At 38.0% G+C, this 19,281-nt stretch overlaps 2 protein-coding genes across 2 annotated transcripts in view; one reads left to right on the forward strand and one right to left on the reverse strand.

Annotated features, from left to right (window-relative positions):
- The window catches only part of LOC121379519, a 29,860-nt gene extending 28,886 nt beyond the window's left edge, over positions 1–974 (forward strand). The window contains exon 10 of the mRNA XM_041508164.1: positions 775–974. Coding sequence (XP_041364098.1) covers positions 775–974 — 200 coding nt within the window. The remainder of the gene's footprint in view (positions 1–774) is intronic.
- Positions 975–4,173: 3,199 nt separating this feature from the next.
- On the reverse strand, positions 4,174–17,240 carry LOC121379520 (mitotic spindle assembly checkpoint protein MAD2A-like). Its single transcript, XM_041508165.1, is given in 7 exon segments — positions 4,174–5,685; positions 5,688–5,739; positions 5,858–5,892; positions 9,230–9,333; positions 14,590–14,710; positions 15,547–15,693; positions 17,149–17,240. Coding segments are annotated over 7 exon segments (624 nt in total). The 5' UTR covers positions 17,219–17,240; the 3' UTR covers positions 4,174–5,590.
- Between the last annotated feature and the right edge of the window lie 2,041 nt (positions 17,241–19,281).

Consider the following 19,281-nt stretch of genomic DNA (forward strand, 5'->3'; position numbering starts at 1 on the left):
TTTCTTCCAGTCCTACACTCTGTTTACATCTAAGGATAGGTCTAGAACTCGCTTAGTGTTAAAAAAAACTGACCATTTTGAAAGTTTCGATAACCAAAGGATATCGTTATTTGTCATGTTTGTTTTGTTTAACGACACCACTAGAGCACATTGATTTATTAATCACCCGCTATTGGATGTCAAACGTGGTTATTCTCAGAGTAAGCGAACTTGGAAAAGATCAAACTAAAGGTATGCAGCGTCAGATTTAGATGATTTTATTTTTAGACATAGTACTCGGTCGTTGAAAATAGCCCTGTTCTCACACATTAAAGGGAAAGACTAGAGGTCACTCGAGCTGTTCAATATTTACTTACCTGATAAGCACAAGTTTACGTCATTAGTAAAACGACCAGACCGTAGAGCTAGACGTTGAATCAAAGTAGGCCTACGCGTAGTTACTAGTATCTGATTGAGATTAAATATTTTATTCCACCAACATTAAAAAAAATAAACCTGTCCCGAGTTTGCTGGTTAAAAAAGTTACCAATTAGTAGAGCATTTTTAAAGACTTCCAACTCACAAGTTAAATATAAATGTATTTTCTTATTTAGAATACCAGTCAGTGTCCTTATAACTAATCTAGTGGTCTTAATGCATGTAGCTGAAACTTACAATGTACTTAAAATACATTTCGTGTACTTAATAAATGATGTAAAAAATTGTCACGTTAATAGTAAAAACAATAGACATTAAAACTAAACTTACCTGTCAATGTCGGTGATTATTATGAAGCAACATTCCAGAGACCTCACCGGCGCAGTCCTCGGCACTGGGGTATCGCCTGCACCACCCAGCGACCGAGCCGCGGCCGTGAGGTCCCCAGATCACACGCCCAACCCCTGAGCACAGAAACTGCGATAGCGGGGCCGCTGACGGGCGTGGTCTCCGAGAACCGGGAACGGGTCCTAAGATACGAACATCTCAGGAAGTAACGAAGTAAGCGTAATTGGTAACCAAAAGGAAAATGTCTAATACGAGACAGCACCCACTTCCAGTCCGCCATCACTCAAAATGACGTCCTTTCTGTAGGCGCCGCTTTCGGGGAGTTCCGTCGAAATCGTTGCTGCTCCGTGTTTTTATAGAACAAGTGACGTCAGTTGATAAAAATAGAAACATGCGTAGCCATGACGGTAGTTATATTACAGGAGGGTTGGTGATAAGCCAAGTCTCGTGGTGTTAAATTTAAGCTGACTGGCAGGTTTTTACAGCAATGTCAACACACAAAGTACATGTTGCCGGTTAACCGTCATCGTTGTTTTCAACATTCTGTAACACACACACATATATATATATAGTTTGATAAAAAAAATTGGAGGTGTGTGTGAACAAGAAATAAAGACATATTTATTTAACATTTCAGCACATTTTAAAATATTGATAGTTCGTGTATTTAGGATGCTCCTACCAAATACCCCCACCCACCCGACACACACACATACTAAATAAAGAAGCAAAACAAGACACCCCCACAACAAATCCAGAAGCAGCATTTTCCCATAGGCAGAACAGTACATACCACGGTCTTTGGTGCACTAGTTGTGGTGGGACACTGGTTGGGACAGAATCTCCCCATTCCCAGGTCCATATAAAACGTGAACTCAGGTGAGCGATCTACCACTGAGCTACATCTGTCAAAAATACATTATTAATATAACAGTAAACACGAACATTTTGACGAATGTATTTATATTTTATAATACAACGACATGACATAATACACAAAAAAAATACAGAGATAGATGAACATGATACTGGACAATAGTACTGGTTAAATTATGTCATGGTGATAGTGAAAGGAGATGGGGGGGGGGGGGGGGGCTGACAAGAACAACCCCTATAACTGCCCATGGCAATTGGCAATGCTGTGCTTTTAATTCTCCATAGCATTTTTTTGTTATCTTCGACTATATTCAATTCAGGGCTTCTAGAATGTTTATAAAATCCACTAGCCATGGGATCAGCGATTTGGAAAATTTAATGGCCAAAATGAAAAATTCACTAGCCCTACTTAACTTTAAGTTAATAAAATTTTACTAAATAATAGTTATAATCATATATGTCACCATATAGAGGGAGATGGAGCTTAAAAACTCTAACACTGAGGGATTGGGGGGGGGGGGGGGGGGGCAGGATATTCATGTTTACAAAATACACTTAACTGCAACATTTGACCCAAACATAATTCACTAGCCGTTGGGCTTGGCGATAATAGTTAATTACTAGCCCAACATTGAATATCACCAGCCATGGGAGTGGAGCTACCATAATCTAAAAGCTCTGATTCAATCTTTTTTTTATTCACATGTTTTTTGCTGTGGATTTTTTGTTTAAATTGCATTGCAGGGGTTGTGATTGCAATGTACGACACTGTGTTATGAAGTACATTTAGAAACTGTGAAGGTTGCATTGGTCCCACCCCCACCTACCAACTGCGAAGATGTACGACACTGGATCCCCACCCCCACCTACTAACTGTGAAGATACATGTAATGCATTGGATCCCCACCCCCACCTACCAACTGTGAAGATACATGTAATACATTGGATCCCCACCCATTACACTCAAAATCAAATTAACATCATTTAGCTGCCTCCTCCTCATCCATCTACCGACCCAAACACCCAACATAAATGAACATAACCTAGTTTCATAAATGAACATGAATTGGTTTTGTAGAGGTATGGCAGAATTATCTTCCAGACATTTAAAATCATAGAACACAGCGACATAATAACTGTACACAACACACCTCATAATCAACTGTGTATTATTATTATTATTACTATTATTATTATGGCTAATCAGAAAACTACATCACAAAGTTTGACACGAGTGTAGGAAGGTGCCAAAAAGTGTGTATGGGGGGAGCACACTTTTACACTATTATAAATCAAAATATTTGAAAAGTCCCCAACCCCGATTCCTACGCCAGTGTTTGAACATATTTTATGAGCAGTTTAAAAAAAACCTTTTATGTTCACTGGCCTGCAAACCAGCCATCGTCCCTCTCACATGGAACACCTTTTTTATGCTATGGAATTTACTATAAGTAATTTATTTCAGAGTTGAATGATTTCTAAATTTCACACAAAAATAGGTGTTTTTTTAAAATTTTTTTCCAAAACCCTTTTACTTTTCTTCTTACGTGAAACCAAACTGAAATTATTTACCTCCCAGAGAACATTTTGTTTTCAAAATCATGATTAGCATTGATTGGTAACTACTTTTTAATGTTTTAAAATTGGGTAGCGATCTCTGAAACCTGCAAAGCAAATTGTGACGCAATATTAAACAAAATGTTCTTAGATTGCAACATTGTTTTTCTTTAAAACCAGCAATGTTTTAAACAATTGTTTTTATAACAATTGTTTAACAAGATACGTAACTTCTTCCCAGTACCAGCTACATGTATGGGTAGTTTATAGTTTTACCTAAACATATTTTGGTATATCATTCAGGGCTCGAAATAGGAAGTAAAATATGGCCTGCTGTTATTTCTTTTAAAGTAGCAAGCCAAAAGAAATATGGCCTGCTAAGAAAATATATGTCCTGGTACAAACAAGACAATACGGGGTGAGGGGAGGGTTTGGACAGTGTGGAAAATCAGAACCTCTGCGATATATTTGAGTGCATTATGGAATTAAAATATAACAGAATTACGAGATAAATAGTAGATGAGATGATCATACATACATTTTGATAATTGACATACATTTTTTTTGATGATTTTAGTAGGTGAATTTCTATTTCAACTGCTAGGTCTAAAAAATGGGACTGCTTTTCTCAGACCGATATTTCGAATCCTGTTATTATGTTTATAGTAGTCACAGAACACTAGTTGGGAATGTGAAATAATTCCAAAGATGTACCGAGGAACAAACCATATAAAGTAAAGTTTGTTTTGTTTAACGACACCACTAGAACCCATTGATATATTAATCATCAGCTACTGGATGTCAAACATTTGGTAATTCTGACTCCTAGTCAATAGGAAACCTGCTACATTTTCTTAATGCAGCATGGGATCTTTTATATGCACTTTCCCTGAGACAAGAAAGCATATACCACGGCCTTTGACCAGTTGTAGTGCACTGGTTGGAACGAGAAAAAACCCGATCAGTTGAATGGATCCATTGAGGTAGTTTCATCCTTTGATGCAAGCACCTCAAGCGAGTGCTCAACCGACTTAAGCTAAATCCCACCCTGACAAACCATATGGGCAGAATCATAAAACACAAAAATGACAGATAAGATAAATTTCTAGAAGAAAATCCTTGTTATATGGAACAAACTCAGGATGTTATGGGCTTATTGTTAACAGTGGAAGTAGAGTGATCACCAAGTCTCGTGCTCCTCTTCACTCCACCATGGAAAGTTTTAGAGTGTGGCAAATTGATCACCTTGCCATACATTACCCGATTAATGGACATCTCAGCTTTAGATTTCTCTAAGTTGGGCACAATGGGGACTTTTCTCTTTTACGAATACAGGAAGGTCATTTTAGTTCAGTACTGTCATTAACAGCTGATGGAGAGTTGTCCGTATTCACAAATGTGTTTCAGGTTATTTTAATCTAATAAACTTAACTTTTTGTGAAATATATTGAGGTTAGCATGTTTGTACTTCATTTGTGCATGGACATTTGAGCATATGTATTTTGGGCACATTTATCGTCTTGACTTTGATGCAGTCTAAAAGTCCTGGACATACATGTAGTGACCTGTAGAGCCATTCACATCTACTAAGCACGATTCCAAGCTACCGTCCGGTTCTCATCTCCCGAGAGTGCTAGAGATGTTAAACTAACAAATTATCATAAAGAAATAGATTCTAGAATAACACATGTATATATCGTAGTTTAAGGATTATAATTAATGAAAAACAAGTCGGAGTTTCAACCCTAAGTGAGCACATGATTAGATTACTCTACCCCTACCCAGCGATACAGCTACATTTAGTGTTTATGCGTGTGTACTTGAAGGTTTAATCTTTTGTTTGCCAAATGGTCAAATGTGATTGAAAGTTGAATTTGACGAAAAATATATCATTTCCAATTCACTAGAAAAACTAAGTTGAAAACCATGTGTTGTTTGTAATCTGTTAAATAGCTAATTGTTAGGTGAATATGGCTATAGATTTTGTGATAAAAATCACCAAATTGTTATTAATTTTTGGCTTCCAGCTTAAACCCTACTAATTCATGTTCTGTACAACACCCAAATGTTCATGTTTGTTAGTACAGGAGAATATAGAGTAACAGTATACTGGACACCCACACGTTTGTGTGTCAGAATTGCACAATGCAGGAGGCAAATCTAGACTGTTTTGGGTAGGCAACTGTCCTAATAGCACTATAATCAGCAAGCAGGTTGGACAGAATCCGATCTTCAGATCCACTTTCTTCCAGTTATGTAACCATCCAATGGTCATCACTGTCGGAGAGATTGCATGAACACATCTTCATGTTAACTACACACGATGATGTAAACAAGTCTTTGACTTAGCACAGAGACGGCGCATCACTTAATATCAAGCTAAAGAGACACATCAGTCAGATTTCTTATAAGCCACCATGGCGTCCACTTTGTGTATGGTTGTGGAGAAGGAGCGCAGACGAACTTCATCTGAGTCTGCGATGAATGTGGCCCTGACTCCCCCCAGGCACCAGGCACATCTGATCCTTGTCTGCGATGAACCTGAAAGGAAATGAAAAATAGAATTCACACAAGAAATATCCTTAAAAGTTACTTTACTTCAAAAGAGAAAGTTTGTTTTTATTTAACGACCAGGCACATTGATTTTTTATCCATCGGCTATTGGACGTATACACTGACAGTTGTCAAATGAACCTAGGCTAACGACAGGCAGCAAGGGATCTTTTATTTGCGCTTTCCACAGGCAGGATAGCACAAACCATGGCCTTTGTTGAACCAGTTATCACACGGTGTAAGTGGAACCTACCCATTGAGCCCGGAGCACTCAAGGGTTTACTTTAAAACTTGCCTCGAAAGAACCCAGTACCTACCAGCCTGTAGACCCGAGGCCGGTATTCAAAAGAGAAAGACAGAAACATGACCAAGGACATGACTCAATTAAAGGATTGACAAGGGAGGAGCAAGTCATCATTTTTAGACTGATAACCTACACAGACTCAAGCTCTCGAGTACAGCAATGTGCCTATGTCAGTAGCGGATCCTTTTTGAAAACCACCATAATCTTTATGGGGAAACATGATTATATTAATTGTTCTGTGTAAAAGGAGAGATCAGTCATCACACATTTGGACCCCCCCTTTTCAGAAATACTGCATCCACGCCTGTATGTGGACAGGAAAAAGAGACAACAACCCACATCCTCCAGGATTGCAGCCAGCACCAACAAATAAGAGACCAGATATGGCCTGCTTGCGTATCCATGGCAAAAAAATTACATGGCGACAAAGAGTATTTTCAAAGAAAATTGAGCGGAGTGATTAATTGCTCTCCTAAATTAGATTATGAGGAACCATTTAAGAGATTATCATATTGATACCATATAAAATCACATGCTAATGGTGTGTGTTTGTGTGTGTATGTTAGAACGTCGGCGAAATGACAAAACCTCGTAACTACACTTTTCAAAATTTTAGTCATTGTTATGTGAACATATTAACAGTTAATAGTGATAACTACTTAATAGTGGGTGTACCATAGTTAAGGCTACATCCAAAATTAGGATGTTTTACCCTATGTGTCAGGTCTACAAATGTATTTACGACATTTTACACCTGAAATGTCATTGAAAATGTCAGTTACGACATTTTGATCTAGAATTTAACACAGGTTGAAGGAATGAGGCAAGATCTATACATGGATTAAATACACATACAATCAGGTGTAATTAACTGGTTTTATTTACATGTAATGCAATGCTGAGCGTCATGTCCACACTCTAGCTTCCTGCTTTGTAGATACAACATTTTGTCATTTTGTGACAGTCAACCACTTTCTAATAGGCCGATAGTTACGATCTTTTGACAAAGGCAGAATATGAACATTCTAACTGGAAATTCTAAAAAGTTATTTCTCGCCAAAAGTGTAGTTACGACCTTTTGTCATTTCGCCGACGAGAAGTTACTCTCCTTGAATTAGTGTCTGGGGAGTGGAATTGGTAACTCCAGGGAACATTTCACTCGGTATCGTATCACGATTAGCTACGCAAGTTTCAGAGATCGCGACACTATATTAAAACATTAAACAGACTAGAAATATTGCTAATCAAATTTTTTAAAACAAAATGTTGCCTGAGCTCTGCTTAAAGGGACATTCCTGAGTTTGCTGCACTTTTTAAGATGTTATCGACTAACAGAGACTTTTAACCATTGTAATTACACATCAAATATATTTGTCTGCATAAAATATAGTGACTGTATATTGAACGTGTTTCTGATCGTTCTGCTGTTTGTACTAGGTTAAATTTCATCTTATTTCCTAAAATATTGTTATTTCGTACATACGAAATTATTTGAAGACAAGATCCAGTTTGGGCTTCTTACAAATATTAAGACGACCAGAAACATATTGAATATACAGACACTGATATTCTAAACAAGAAAATATGTTTAATATGTAAGTTTAATTGTAGAAATATCTTATTAGTCAGAAACATCTTACAATGCAGCAAACTCAGGAATTTCCCTTTAAACAGTGATGTCTGTAGTTTAATGTGTATGTTATGGTGTTAACTGTATGGTTATCACCACACTTGAACGTGTTGCTGCTATCACATAGGTTACTGCTACAGAAAAACCAGCAAGAGGTCACTTAAATGCAGTTTCCCATAGACAGGACATTACACAAAAAGGATTTTGATGTACCACATGTTGGGATTGAAGAATGCTTTTATCCATCGAGTGTTGCTGATTATGTGGCTGAGCATAACTCAGGTAAAGAATCCACAACTGAGCTACTATACTGTGAAATTCAAAAACACTTAAGGTCCGTTTATACCACTCTCAAATTAGTTGGAAAACCATTTCAGCACTTACAGCACAGTTTTGCTATGAACGATTAAATTAAATATCGTGGAACATTTTGATTAGTGAAAAATGTGTTTTGCGGTATCAGCAGACCATAGGATTTCAAATTTCATGGGAAAAACTTTTTCAGTTCCGTGCCTTGTGTTCGTGGCAACCCATCGGAAACTGTTTTTAAATAATAATTATATATATTTTATTTTTGTTGAATAGTCATACTCGATATAATAATTATGTGAATCAAAATTTTGGTTCCGTGATTTTACCGACACGGTACCAGAAACAATTGTTTCCGTGAAACCTGTGGATTTGTATCAGTGAGAAGAGGCCTTTACAGTTTCAATACATCTGTGTCATCATTATCAGTGGTTTTTATTGCTAAAATATACAATATAAAACAGTGGTCTAGTAATCCACTTGTGAGAGTTTCAGACAGCGTTAAGGAATAATCCACCATCCATTTTATCGTCTATAAACTCTGGACAGTCACTTTAAACTGTTGTCACCTGTTGTAAAATGACACCACACCAACACAAACACTGACGTCAAAGAGGAAGAAAAACTGAGTTCATATCAAATCCCATGAGTTTCAAAAGACTTTTTCCATGACCTTTATTTCAGCATTTTCAAACATTTTCCTACTATACTCCAGCCCTAGAAATTCGTGACGGCAATCAGCAGTGCGGCTGCAAAATCAGTTTATAACAGCATTTTTATCATTATCAGGTATTTGCTTTATTATTACCTGAACACAATGCCATCGCAAGATCATCTGAATTTGGAGGGTTGATGATCTAATTGTACAATGCTTTTATGCAAATTATTGATCTCTTGATCGTGTTGATGAGTTGTTTTACATCAGTAATTAAAAAATCGGGCATGGCAATAATAGTTATTTACTAGCCCAACATTGAAATTCACTAGCCATGGGAGTGGGGCTACCATAATCTAGAAGCTCTGTAGGATCACAAATTCCTTGATCCTCGAAAAAGATGAGGGGTGCAGAAAAACTATCAACATAACTGGCATTAAAATCGATCACACCATTTACAAGCACACACTGGCTCTAGCCCGCCCTTCCTACGTGTATGTTCTGTGCACTGGTGAAGATGCTTGTACATTTATTTTAACTGAAGAGAGAAACATATACACATAATATTAGAAATACTCACATGCAGTTTCCAAAAGAGGAAGAAATGTAATAGATGCTGTGATTTGCCGAATTACCGATCGAATCTCATTTTTTATTTCTTTAATGTCAGCATTTTCCCTCTTTCTGAAAAAGCAGAAGAAAAGAACTAGTAATGTTCTGGTACTGAAACTTGGATTCACTATTACAGTAATGGTAGACACATACACCAACTTTTTAAATGTAATACTTTCAGGGCTATCCATCCCTGGCCCCATTACTGTCAATGTCAGAACTGGGACCTGTGAGGGATGTGCCCGAAATCATATGGGGCACGTTAATAGAATTCAAGATCACATTCACGGCTCAAAATGTGGCCTGTGAAAAGCAAAAACCAGTCTATTTCTTTTAAGCCTAGCAGGTATAATAGAAATTGACTTACTAAAACTAGCCAGGATTTTGTTTCAAGAAACAGACCGTCACTACCATCAGAAAGAAAGAAAGAAATGTTTTATTTAACGACGCACTCAACACATTTTATTTACGGTTATATGGCGTCAGACATATGGTTAAGGACCACACAGATTTTGAGAGGAAACCCGCTGTCGCCACTACATCTTTTATTTGCGCTTGCCACAGGCAGGATAACACAAACCATGGCCTTTGTTGAACCAGTTATGGATCACTGGTCGGTGCAAGTGGTTTACACCTACCCATTGAGCCTTGCGGAGCACTAACTCAGAGTTTGGAGTCGGTATCTGGATTTAAAATCCCATACCTCGACTGGGATCCGAAACCAGTACCTACCAGCCTGTTGTCACTACCATCAATTCATCTGCTACTTAGCTTGTGATTCTGTTACATTTTAATGCCATAATGCTCTAAAATGCATCTCAGAGGTCCTAGTTTTTTCACACACTATCCCAAACACTCCACTCACCATATTTTTGGTTGGCAAGACATATTTTAATTAGTCTGCTACTTTAAAAATATAACAGCAGGCAATATTTTATTTCCTACTTCATACCCTGAGTTTATATAATTCTTCAGTTTATATAATTCTTCTTGATTTTAATTTTACGATACAGTACTTGTAACAACAACGTCACAACCTGCCAACTACCAGCCCCTAGGATTTTTTAAAAGTAACTTATTGATCTGTTAAGGGGAGGGATGTAGACCAGTGGTAAAGCACTCGCTTGATGTGAGGTTGGTTTGGGTGGGCCCATTGGGATATTTCTCATTCCAGCCAGTGCACCATTACTGGTATATCAAAGGCTGTGGTATGTGCTATCCTGTGGGATGGTGCATATAAAAGATCCCTTGCTACTAAAATGTAGCGGGTTTCCCAGGGTTCATACACTTAAAGGAAGTCAAAATTCAAGGGTTTTTAAGCACTTTCCAGGTCAACTTTACCAAAATTCCAGGACCGTACCGAGTTAATGGTGGACAACTTATGACTAAACTTTTGCATTTGCGCTCCCCACAACCAAATTTTGAGGCAATGTCGCTGTCAGGAAACATCATATCCACAGGTCGTTAAACATGCAAGTGCCAACCATCTTTGTGGGTTTACAATAGATTCATTAACTTGACACGCTCCCTGAATATGCTAAATACCCAGCGGCAAAAAGTGACAAACTTTCTTCTCCATCGCATTGCGAGATAAGAAAACAAACAAACATTCACGCGTCAACTTAGCCGGTAAACATCGATTGGACGGGCGATTGGCATTTGATTGTGCCGCGGAAATGAAATAAATAATTTAATTACATGTTAAATAAAGTAAATAAAGCCTCCGTTTTAGGCGTTTATATTTTATTTGACATCAAATTATCATTTTCAAGGGTTTTCCAGACCACAAGATGATTTTCAAGGGTATTCAAGCACTGGAATACATTAGTTTATTTTCAAGGGTTTTCCAGGCGCGTATGAACCCTGGTTTCCTCTCTAAGACTATATATACATCAAAATTACCAAATGTTTGACATCCAATAGCCGATGTGTTCTAGAGGTGTCGTTAAACATAAAAACTTTTTTTTTGATGTGTTAAAGACACCTCAAGAGAACACTGATTTATTAATCATAGGCCACTGGATGTCAAACATACGAGTGTAAGAGGAAACCCACTAAAGTCTTCACTAGGATAGTTTTAGGAGAGCTATAAATTGATCGCCGTACAATAAAATTTGGATTGAAATTCATGTGATTGCTCACTTGGTATTATTTTTTCAGGAAAGCCATCATCAGCTTGCCTTGATTTTGCTCATTGCAAAGAATGTGCTACATCTTATATATATATATATATATATATATATATATATATATATATATATATATAAATTCCTTTCCAGACAGGACAGTACATACCATGAACTTAGATATACAAGTCGTGGAGCACTGGTTGGGATGGGAAAACTCCACTTAGAAAATGGTTCCACTGCTGAGGGAGTTTGAGCTATGACCCAAGCATCTCAGGCGAGCACTCTACTGAATTAGATCCTCTCCACCCCCACACACAGTGCAGTGGTATTTGTAATTACCAACACACACACAGTGCAGTGGTATTAGTAATTACCAACACACACACACACACACAGTGCAGTGGTATTAGTAATTACCAACACACACACACACACACACAGTGCAGTGGTATTAGTAATTACCAACACACACACAGTGCGGTGGTATTAGTAATTACCAACACACACACACACAGTGCAGTGGTATTAGTAATTACCAACACCCACACAGTGCAGTGGTATTAGTAATTACCAACACCCACACACACACAATGCAGTGGTATTAGTAATTACCAACACCCACACAGTGCAGTGGTATTAGTAATTACCAACACCCACACAGTGCAGTGGTATTAGTAATTACCACACACACACACAGTGCAGTGGTATTAGTAATTACCAACACCCACACACAGTGCAGTGACATTAGTAATGACCAACACCAACACAGTGGTATTAGTAATTACACACCCACAGTGCAGTGGTATTAGTAATTACCAACACCCACAGTGCAGTGGTATTAGTAATTACCAACACACACACAGTGCAGTGGTATTAGTAATTACCAACACCCACACACAGTGCAGTGGTATTAGTAATTACCAACACACACACCACAGTGCAGTGGTATTAGTAATTACCAACACACACACACAGTGCAGTGGTATTAGTAATTACCAAACACACACACAGTGCAGTGGTATTAGTAATTACCAACACCCACACACAGTGCAGTGGTATTAGTAATTACCACACACCCACACACAGTGCAGTGGTATTAGTAATTACCAACACCCACACACACACAGTGCAGTGGTATTAGTAATTACCAACACACACACCCACAGTGCAGTGGTATTAGTAATTACCAACACCCACACCCACACAGTGCAGTGGTATTAGTAATTACCAACACACACACAGTGCAGTGGTATTAGTAATTACCACACACACACAGTGCCACACACAGTGCAGTGGTATTAGTAATTACCAACACCCACACACACAGTGCAGTGGTATTAGTAATTACCAACACACACACACACAGTGCAGTGGTATTAGTAATTACCAACACACACACCACACAGTGCAGTGGTATTAGTAATTACCAACACCCACACACAGTGCAGTGGTATTAGTAATTACCAACACCCACACACAGTGCAGTGGTATTAGTAATTACCAACACACACACACAGTGCAGTGGTATTAGTAATTACCAACACACCCACCACACACACAGTGCAGTGGTATTAGTAATTACCAACACCCACACACAGTGCAGTGGTATTAGTAATTACCAACACCCCCACACACAGTGCAGTGGTATTAGTAATTACCAACACACACACAGTGCAGTGGTATTAGTAATTACCAACACACACCCCCACACACACAGTGGTAGTAGTAGTATTAGTAATTACCAACACCCCCCCCACACACACACACAGTGCAGTAGTATTAGTAATTACCAACACACACCCCCACACACAGTGCAGTGGTATTAGTAATTACCAACACCCCCACACACCTGGTGGTTTGTTCCAATACACTTGCACTGTAATGTGGTGAGGGCGGGACGTAGCCCAGTGGTACAGCGCTCGCTCGATGTGCAGTCGGTGTGGGATCGATCCCCGTCGGTGAGTCCATTGGGCTATTTCTCGTTCCAGCTAGTGCACAACGACTGGTATATCAAAGGCCATGGTACATGTATGTACCACCCTGTCTGTGGGATGGTGCATATAAAAGATCCCTTGCTGCTAATCGAAAAAGAGTAGCCCATGAAGTGGCGACAGCAGGTTTCCTCTCTCAATATCTGTGTGGTCCTTAACCATATGCCTGACGCCATATAACCGTAAATAAAATGTGTTGTGTGCGTCGTTAAATAAAACATTTCTTTCTTTCTTTCTGTAATGTGGTTACACCATACACACAGACAGTACATTAAACATGCCACAAACCTTCTAGCTATGCCTGGTGGACTTCATTGTTGGTTTGTATACTGTAAACCAGCTATATGGGTGTGATTAATATGATTAATAACCAGATAATTATTTTTTTTGAAATTAGAATACATGTACATATCCTGGAGAGGCCACAGAGAATAAAAATTTGCGGAAAATAGGTACGGGTTATTTCCAGAAATCCATTTCCATTTTTCCATAACCCATTAAGGTAATGTAAATAATGTCATATCTAGAAAAATAAAACCACCCAAAAATTTATTAAAAAGAGCACTTCAGATGGGTGAAGATTTACGGGTTCCGTCACCCTCCCACCCCCCCCCCCACCCCATGGATCCGCCAATGCACAGTGATTTGGGGCAATTTAACATGCATTTCAGTGGTAGATGACATCTGTGTAGTGAGAAACCGATCCTGCCTTTGGAACATATAAAAGATCCTTTGCTACTACTGGAATAAGGTAGCGTATTTCCTCTCTAATGCTAGCCTCAGACTATCAACTATCACGACGAAGTTGACCAACTCTATGGCTACGTTGTAATTTTCTCAATTCCTGATTTATCATGGGTGTGATCAGATTAACTAAAAAGTAAAGTTTGCTTTGTTTAACGACACCACTAGAGCACATTGATTTATTAATTATCGGCTATTGGATGTAAAACATATGGTCAGTTTAACATAGTCATAGAGAGTAAACCCACATTTTTCCATCAGTAGCAACGGATCTTTTATATCCCAAGGAGGATAGCACATAACACAGCCTTTGATATACTCCTATGTTGAATGCAACAACATAAAATGGTTTGCACATAAATCTGACTTGCGTTATTGATGGATGAACAAAACAATCGGTCTTGCAATTTTCAGAGTGCTGCTGAATATTTAAATTGTTGTGAGATTTCCTTGTTAAATCTTACGTGGTGGGAGTGACCGTCTTGTCACACTCTATATCAAACTGCCATCTCTCCAACACTTCGTTCGTCCGGGTGTCCTTGATAACAATCACCAGCTTCTGTACCGTCATGTCCATCAACCATACTGAAATAATAACATAAAATTGAGTTGTTTTAACATGTATCTAACAAGCAAAAGCATGATAAATGGTATCAAAGGGATATGTATGTATGTATGTCGTCACGTTGTAAAGTTGTAAAACCTGGTTATGTAGTCTAGTACAGCCAGTTCAAGAGGTTTTGTTTCCAAGTGATTTCTTTTCATTAATGAGTAACTACTATATTAGTAACTACTATTTGTTTTATTGTCAAAGACTTTCAATGAAACAGGCCAACTGAAATCAGAAAAAAAGCTGGACGACTTTAGGGGTGACCGAATACCCATCTTGGTGCATGTCGATAAACAACCACAGAGTAGCACGGATCGAAATTAAGAATTTGTCTCCCACATCAATTTTTAAAAGAATTACCATGGGTGAAACAGCCCATCGATTACAAGTTTGAGCCTGCCTATGACAATTTTTTTGAAGTGATATTTGCAGCAAATAAACATGACTGAAAGGTTATTTTGCTGTCTTGTATATTGATATATTTCAAATGTGCAAATGTTAAATATTTATATCTCAACATTGGCAATTGCTGTCGGTGCCGTTATTACGTTTGAGCCCTGGCTCCATATTCATAAACGTACTTATGTCAGTGTATGATACCTAAATACATACTTAAAGTACACAGATAAGTATCATACATTGACTTTAGTACGTTTATGAATATGGAGCCTGGAGTAGAGCAAATACACTTTCTTTTTTTAAACTCATGTATCTGCGATCAGTCCGCAACATGAGCCTGACCTGTAGAAAAATAAAACAACCCACCCCCAAAGGGTATATTCAGCATTTGTTCCCTTTATTTATGAACCACCTTTAATTTGTGCCAGAACATCACTTAGGTATTTTTTCAGCTGTTCATCAGTAGTCACGAGAAGTGTCAAACCATAATTCTGAACTCGGGTAAAGGTTTCAGGAGCGTAGATACCTCTTTGATACAGAATGCTGTTAATTCCATAATCTGCAAAAAACATAAAAATAAAATTTAAAAAAATCATAGTAAGTAATAGTAATCAAATACCCATTCTAGAGGTTCATTATGTTTGACACTTCCCTGTTTAAGCTGTTGCTCCTCAAATGTGAATTAAAATTGAAATTGGCTAATATAGTTAAATTACTCACTCCCCAAAACAATAATTCGAAAATCATGTCAGGGCTAGCTCTGGCACTCGCCAAATTCGCCAATTGCAAATTTTATTTTAATTTGGTAAAATAATTTCAAGTATTAATTGATATTTTGTTACAAAATAACTCCCCTGAAACTAGTTCAACTGCAAGGAGAGTAATCTTTAGCTTTAATGTCGATTTTTTTAAAAAGGTACAAAAGGAAAGTTTGTTTTGTTTTGTTGAATGACACCACTAGAGCACATTGTTTTATTAATCATCGGCTATTGAATGTCGAAAGGAACAAAAGTGTCCATTTAGCTCTCGAACAGCAGAGTACTCAGGCTGCAGGTCATTTAGTCCCCTCCCCCAGCCTCGTGAGTGGGACGAAGAGAAACCATGGATATGTTAGGGAGAAACGAGTCGGGTGAGAATTTGTTTTGGGGCAAAACAACCCAGATTCCTCTTGAAGAGTACTAGTATTCCATAAAATTAAGCAAACTAACTGCCAGCCAAAAATACTAGTTTTTTTTGTCTGACTAGAAGATCTCAGCGAAGTCAATATTGGTGACATGGTTAAAATCTAGTATGTGGAATCTGTGTCATTGTAAGGTGGGGTTTTTTTCACGATGTGTGTCCAAACAAAAATCTAACGATAATTAAAGGCAGGAGAATAATTTATTGCAGAACTTTGTTATAATGTTAACGCCATGTCAATGTGGTTCGAAGTTTATTTGTCGTTTGCACTGCACAGATCGCAAAGTTTTTTTCTTGTTTAACGACACCATTAGAGCACATTATGAATTAATCATTGGCTATTGGATGCCAAACATTTGGTAAATCTGATATTTGGCTAGTTCATCAAGATAAACGTCTCCGGCACGATATTTATTATTGTGATGTTTATTGCTGTATCGGGTCCAATAAATGTCAAAATGTTAAAAAACGGACCGTAGATGTTTACCTTGGTGAACTAATATTTGGCAAGTCATCCGGTTAGTGAAAAAATATCCGCCCGGTCCCCTCCCCACTTCTTCATCAGTGTAAATAAGGATTTTTTGATCGGGCTTACATGTGGAATGAATGCGGGGGGGGGGGGGGGGGGGGGGGGGGGGGGCGGATACTTTGCCTCGAATTCTTTCCTGCGATGTAAGCACACTCAACCGACTAAGCATCAGTGTCTGGAACGAGTTAAATCCCGCCTCTGCACGGACATGACGGATCGCAATGAAATGCAACATTAATAACTATAATATTTTTGTTTGTCACATATTTCCATTCATGAACCCAAGAAGGATCTAATGTGATATACCAAAAAATTCTGCAACGATCTCCGTTGATCCTTTTAGAGTTATTGCGTTTTTAGTATTTGTTGCAGTCATAATTATGATTTCGAACTCCCGCTCTATTGACTGATGACCGTGACATGCTTTAATGTCATTACTTTAGCAAGGATATGCGAAGCAGACTGTAAAATACCAGTCGTGTCAGTTTTTAGCGCCCTCTCTCATGGGCAATTACTCTCCTTTACTGGGACGCAGGTCAAAACGTACCCAAAATGAAATGTACTAACACAAAACGTACCTATTTTGAGTCAAAATGTCTCCACTCTTAATTTTTTGTCGTCAAAACATACCCAATTTAATATGCTGGAAGTCAAGATAAGTTTACATTAAATAAATGTCAACAGGACCTGGTGTATATACCTAAACCAAAACGTATCCAACTAAAAAATGTACCAATCGCTTGTGTAGAAGCATAATATTGTACTCAAATACAAACACAAATACAAGTCATACTCCCTCCCTCCCCTTCCTTTTTTTAATCAAGGAACTCGAAAATGATCGATGCAAAGGTATTTGATGTCAAACATAGGATTGTTGTGATATTAGAGCTAGAATCTTTGATTACTCTTTGGTGGGCAGCAATTGCGAAAAAACTTACATAGCTTGGTCTCTGACTAATGAGAGCGTCATATCCGTCCAAATGTCCATTTTGTTCTGTTATAGCCAAAGTACTCGGGCTAAAATATATGTAGCGTACGTGGTCATAACCTGCGGAGATGGGGATGGGTCGTTCGAACTTCTCAGCGTACGCCCCTCTAATTACAATGGAAAGGAAAACCGCGCGTTAAAAAAATTAATAGTTTTTAAAAAAAATAATAATAAACTAACTAACTAAATAAATAGAACTAGTGCTTTTTCAATGGATCCAATTTAACTGAACGCGGAACGGACCAGCGGTACAGCGTTAAACCGCTTCTGATAGAACTCGAAGCGATTTTCTAAAATGTCACGCGGCAAAATTGTGATTTCAGCCAATCGGGGCGAGTGCTGTATATAGTATTTCGAAAAATTCAGTATTTATTAGAGGAATACCGAAAATGTATTTATTGTTAATGCTGGTGATGGTACAATCTAATTAAAATTAGCTCCACTATTACATGTGGGTCTAACAGCAGCCAGTTGGAGCTCATGTCCACCAATCAAAACCTTACTTGCAGAATCATGCCAGTGATTTAAAAATAATTTCAAAACATTCCGAATTATCCTGAGGGTATACGACATGTTTCATGTGAATTAAGAATGCCTTATTTAGACCAGTAGAACTAATTTTAATCAAATTGCTAACAACACTGCGTAGTCTCCAATGTCCAAGTAACATTTCGTCTGTAAATAATAAATTAAATATTGACCAATCACACTTCGCCTTTTATAACGTTATTTAGGAGCATACAAATTCTAAAAATATCGGGCGAGTCTATTTTAGTGGCCGCAGTACAGCGAACCATACCAATACGTACGGGATGGGTTATCAGTCTTCAATTCTACATTACAAATTATTTATTTATTAAAAAAAACTAAAAACTAAATCAGTCTTCAGTTTTACATTACAAATTATTTATTTTATAAAATAAAACATGTTTTAAGGCAAACGTAATTCACACGAAACATGTCGTATACGCTCAGGATAATTCGGAATGTTTTGAAATTATTTTTAAATCACTGGCATGATTCTGCAAGTAAGGTTTTGATTGGTGGACATGAGCTCCAACTAGCTGCTGTTAGGTCCACATGTAATAGTGGAGCTAATTTTAATTAGATCGGTGATGGTAGTGGTGGTTAATGGCATGTAATATTTTGGTCGACTTGGTGTTTCTGGAATGATGCCCCCATTCCCTAGACAAAACCGTCCCTGCAGTACAGTACACACATACACACACACACACACACACACACACACACACACAAATATCAGGTCATATGCATTATTTCACCAAAGGAAAGGCGGTTTTGTGGGGGTTTTAGGACCTAATATGGTGCATTATTTGGTAGGTTACCTCAAACATACTACAAACCTTTCAGTGGCGCTTATTGGCTTTCTCCAAGGTGGTGTTGGGGTTTTTTGGGGTGTTTTTTCTGGTGATGTCGTTCTTCACAAGCTC

Source organism: Gigantopelta aegis, chromosome 8 (assembly GCF_016097555.1).
Source record: "Gigantopelta aegis isolate Gae_Host chromosome 8, Gae_host_genome, whole genome shotgun sequence".
In the NCBI taxonomy this organism is placed as follows: Eukaryota; Metazoa; Mollusca; class Gastropoda; order Neomphalida; family Peltospiridae; genus Gigantopelta; species Gigantopelta aegis.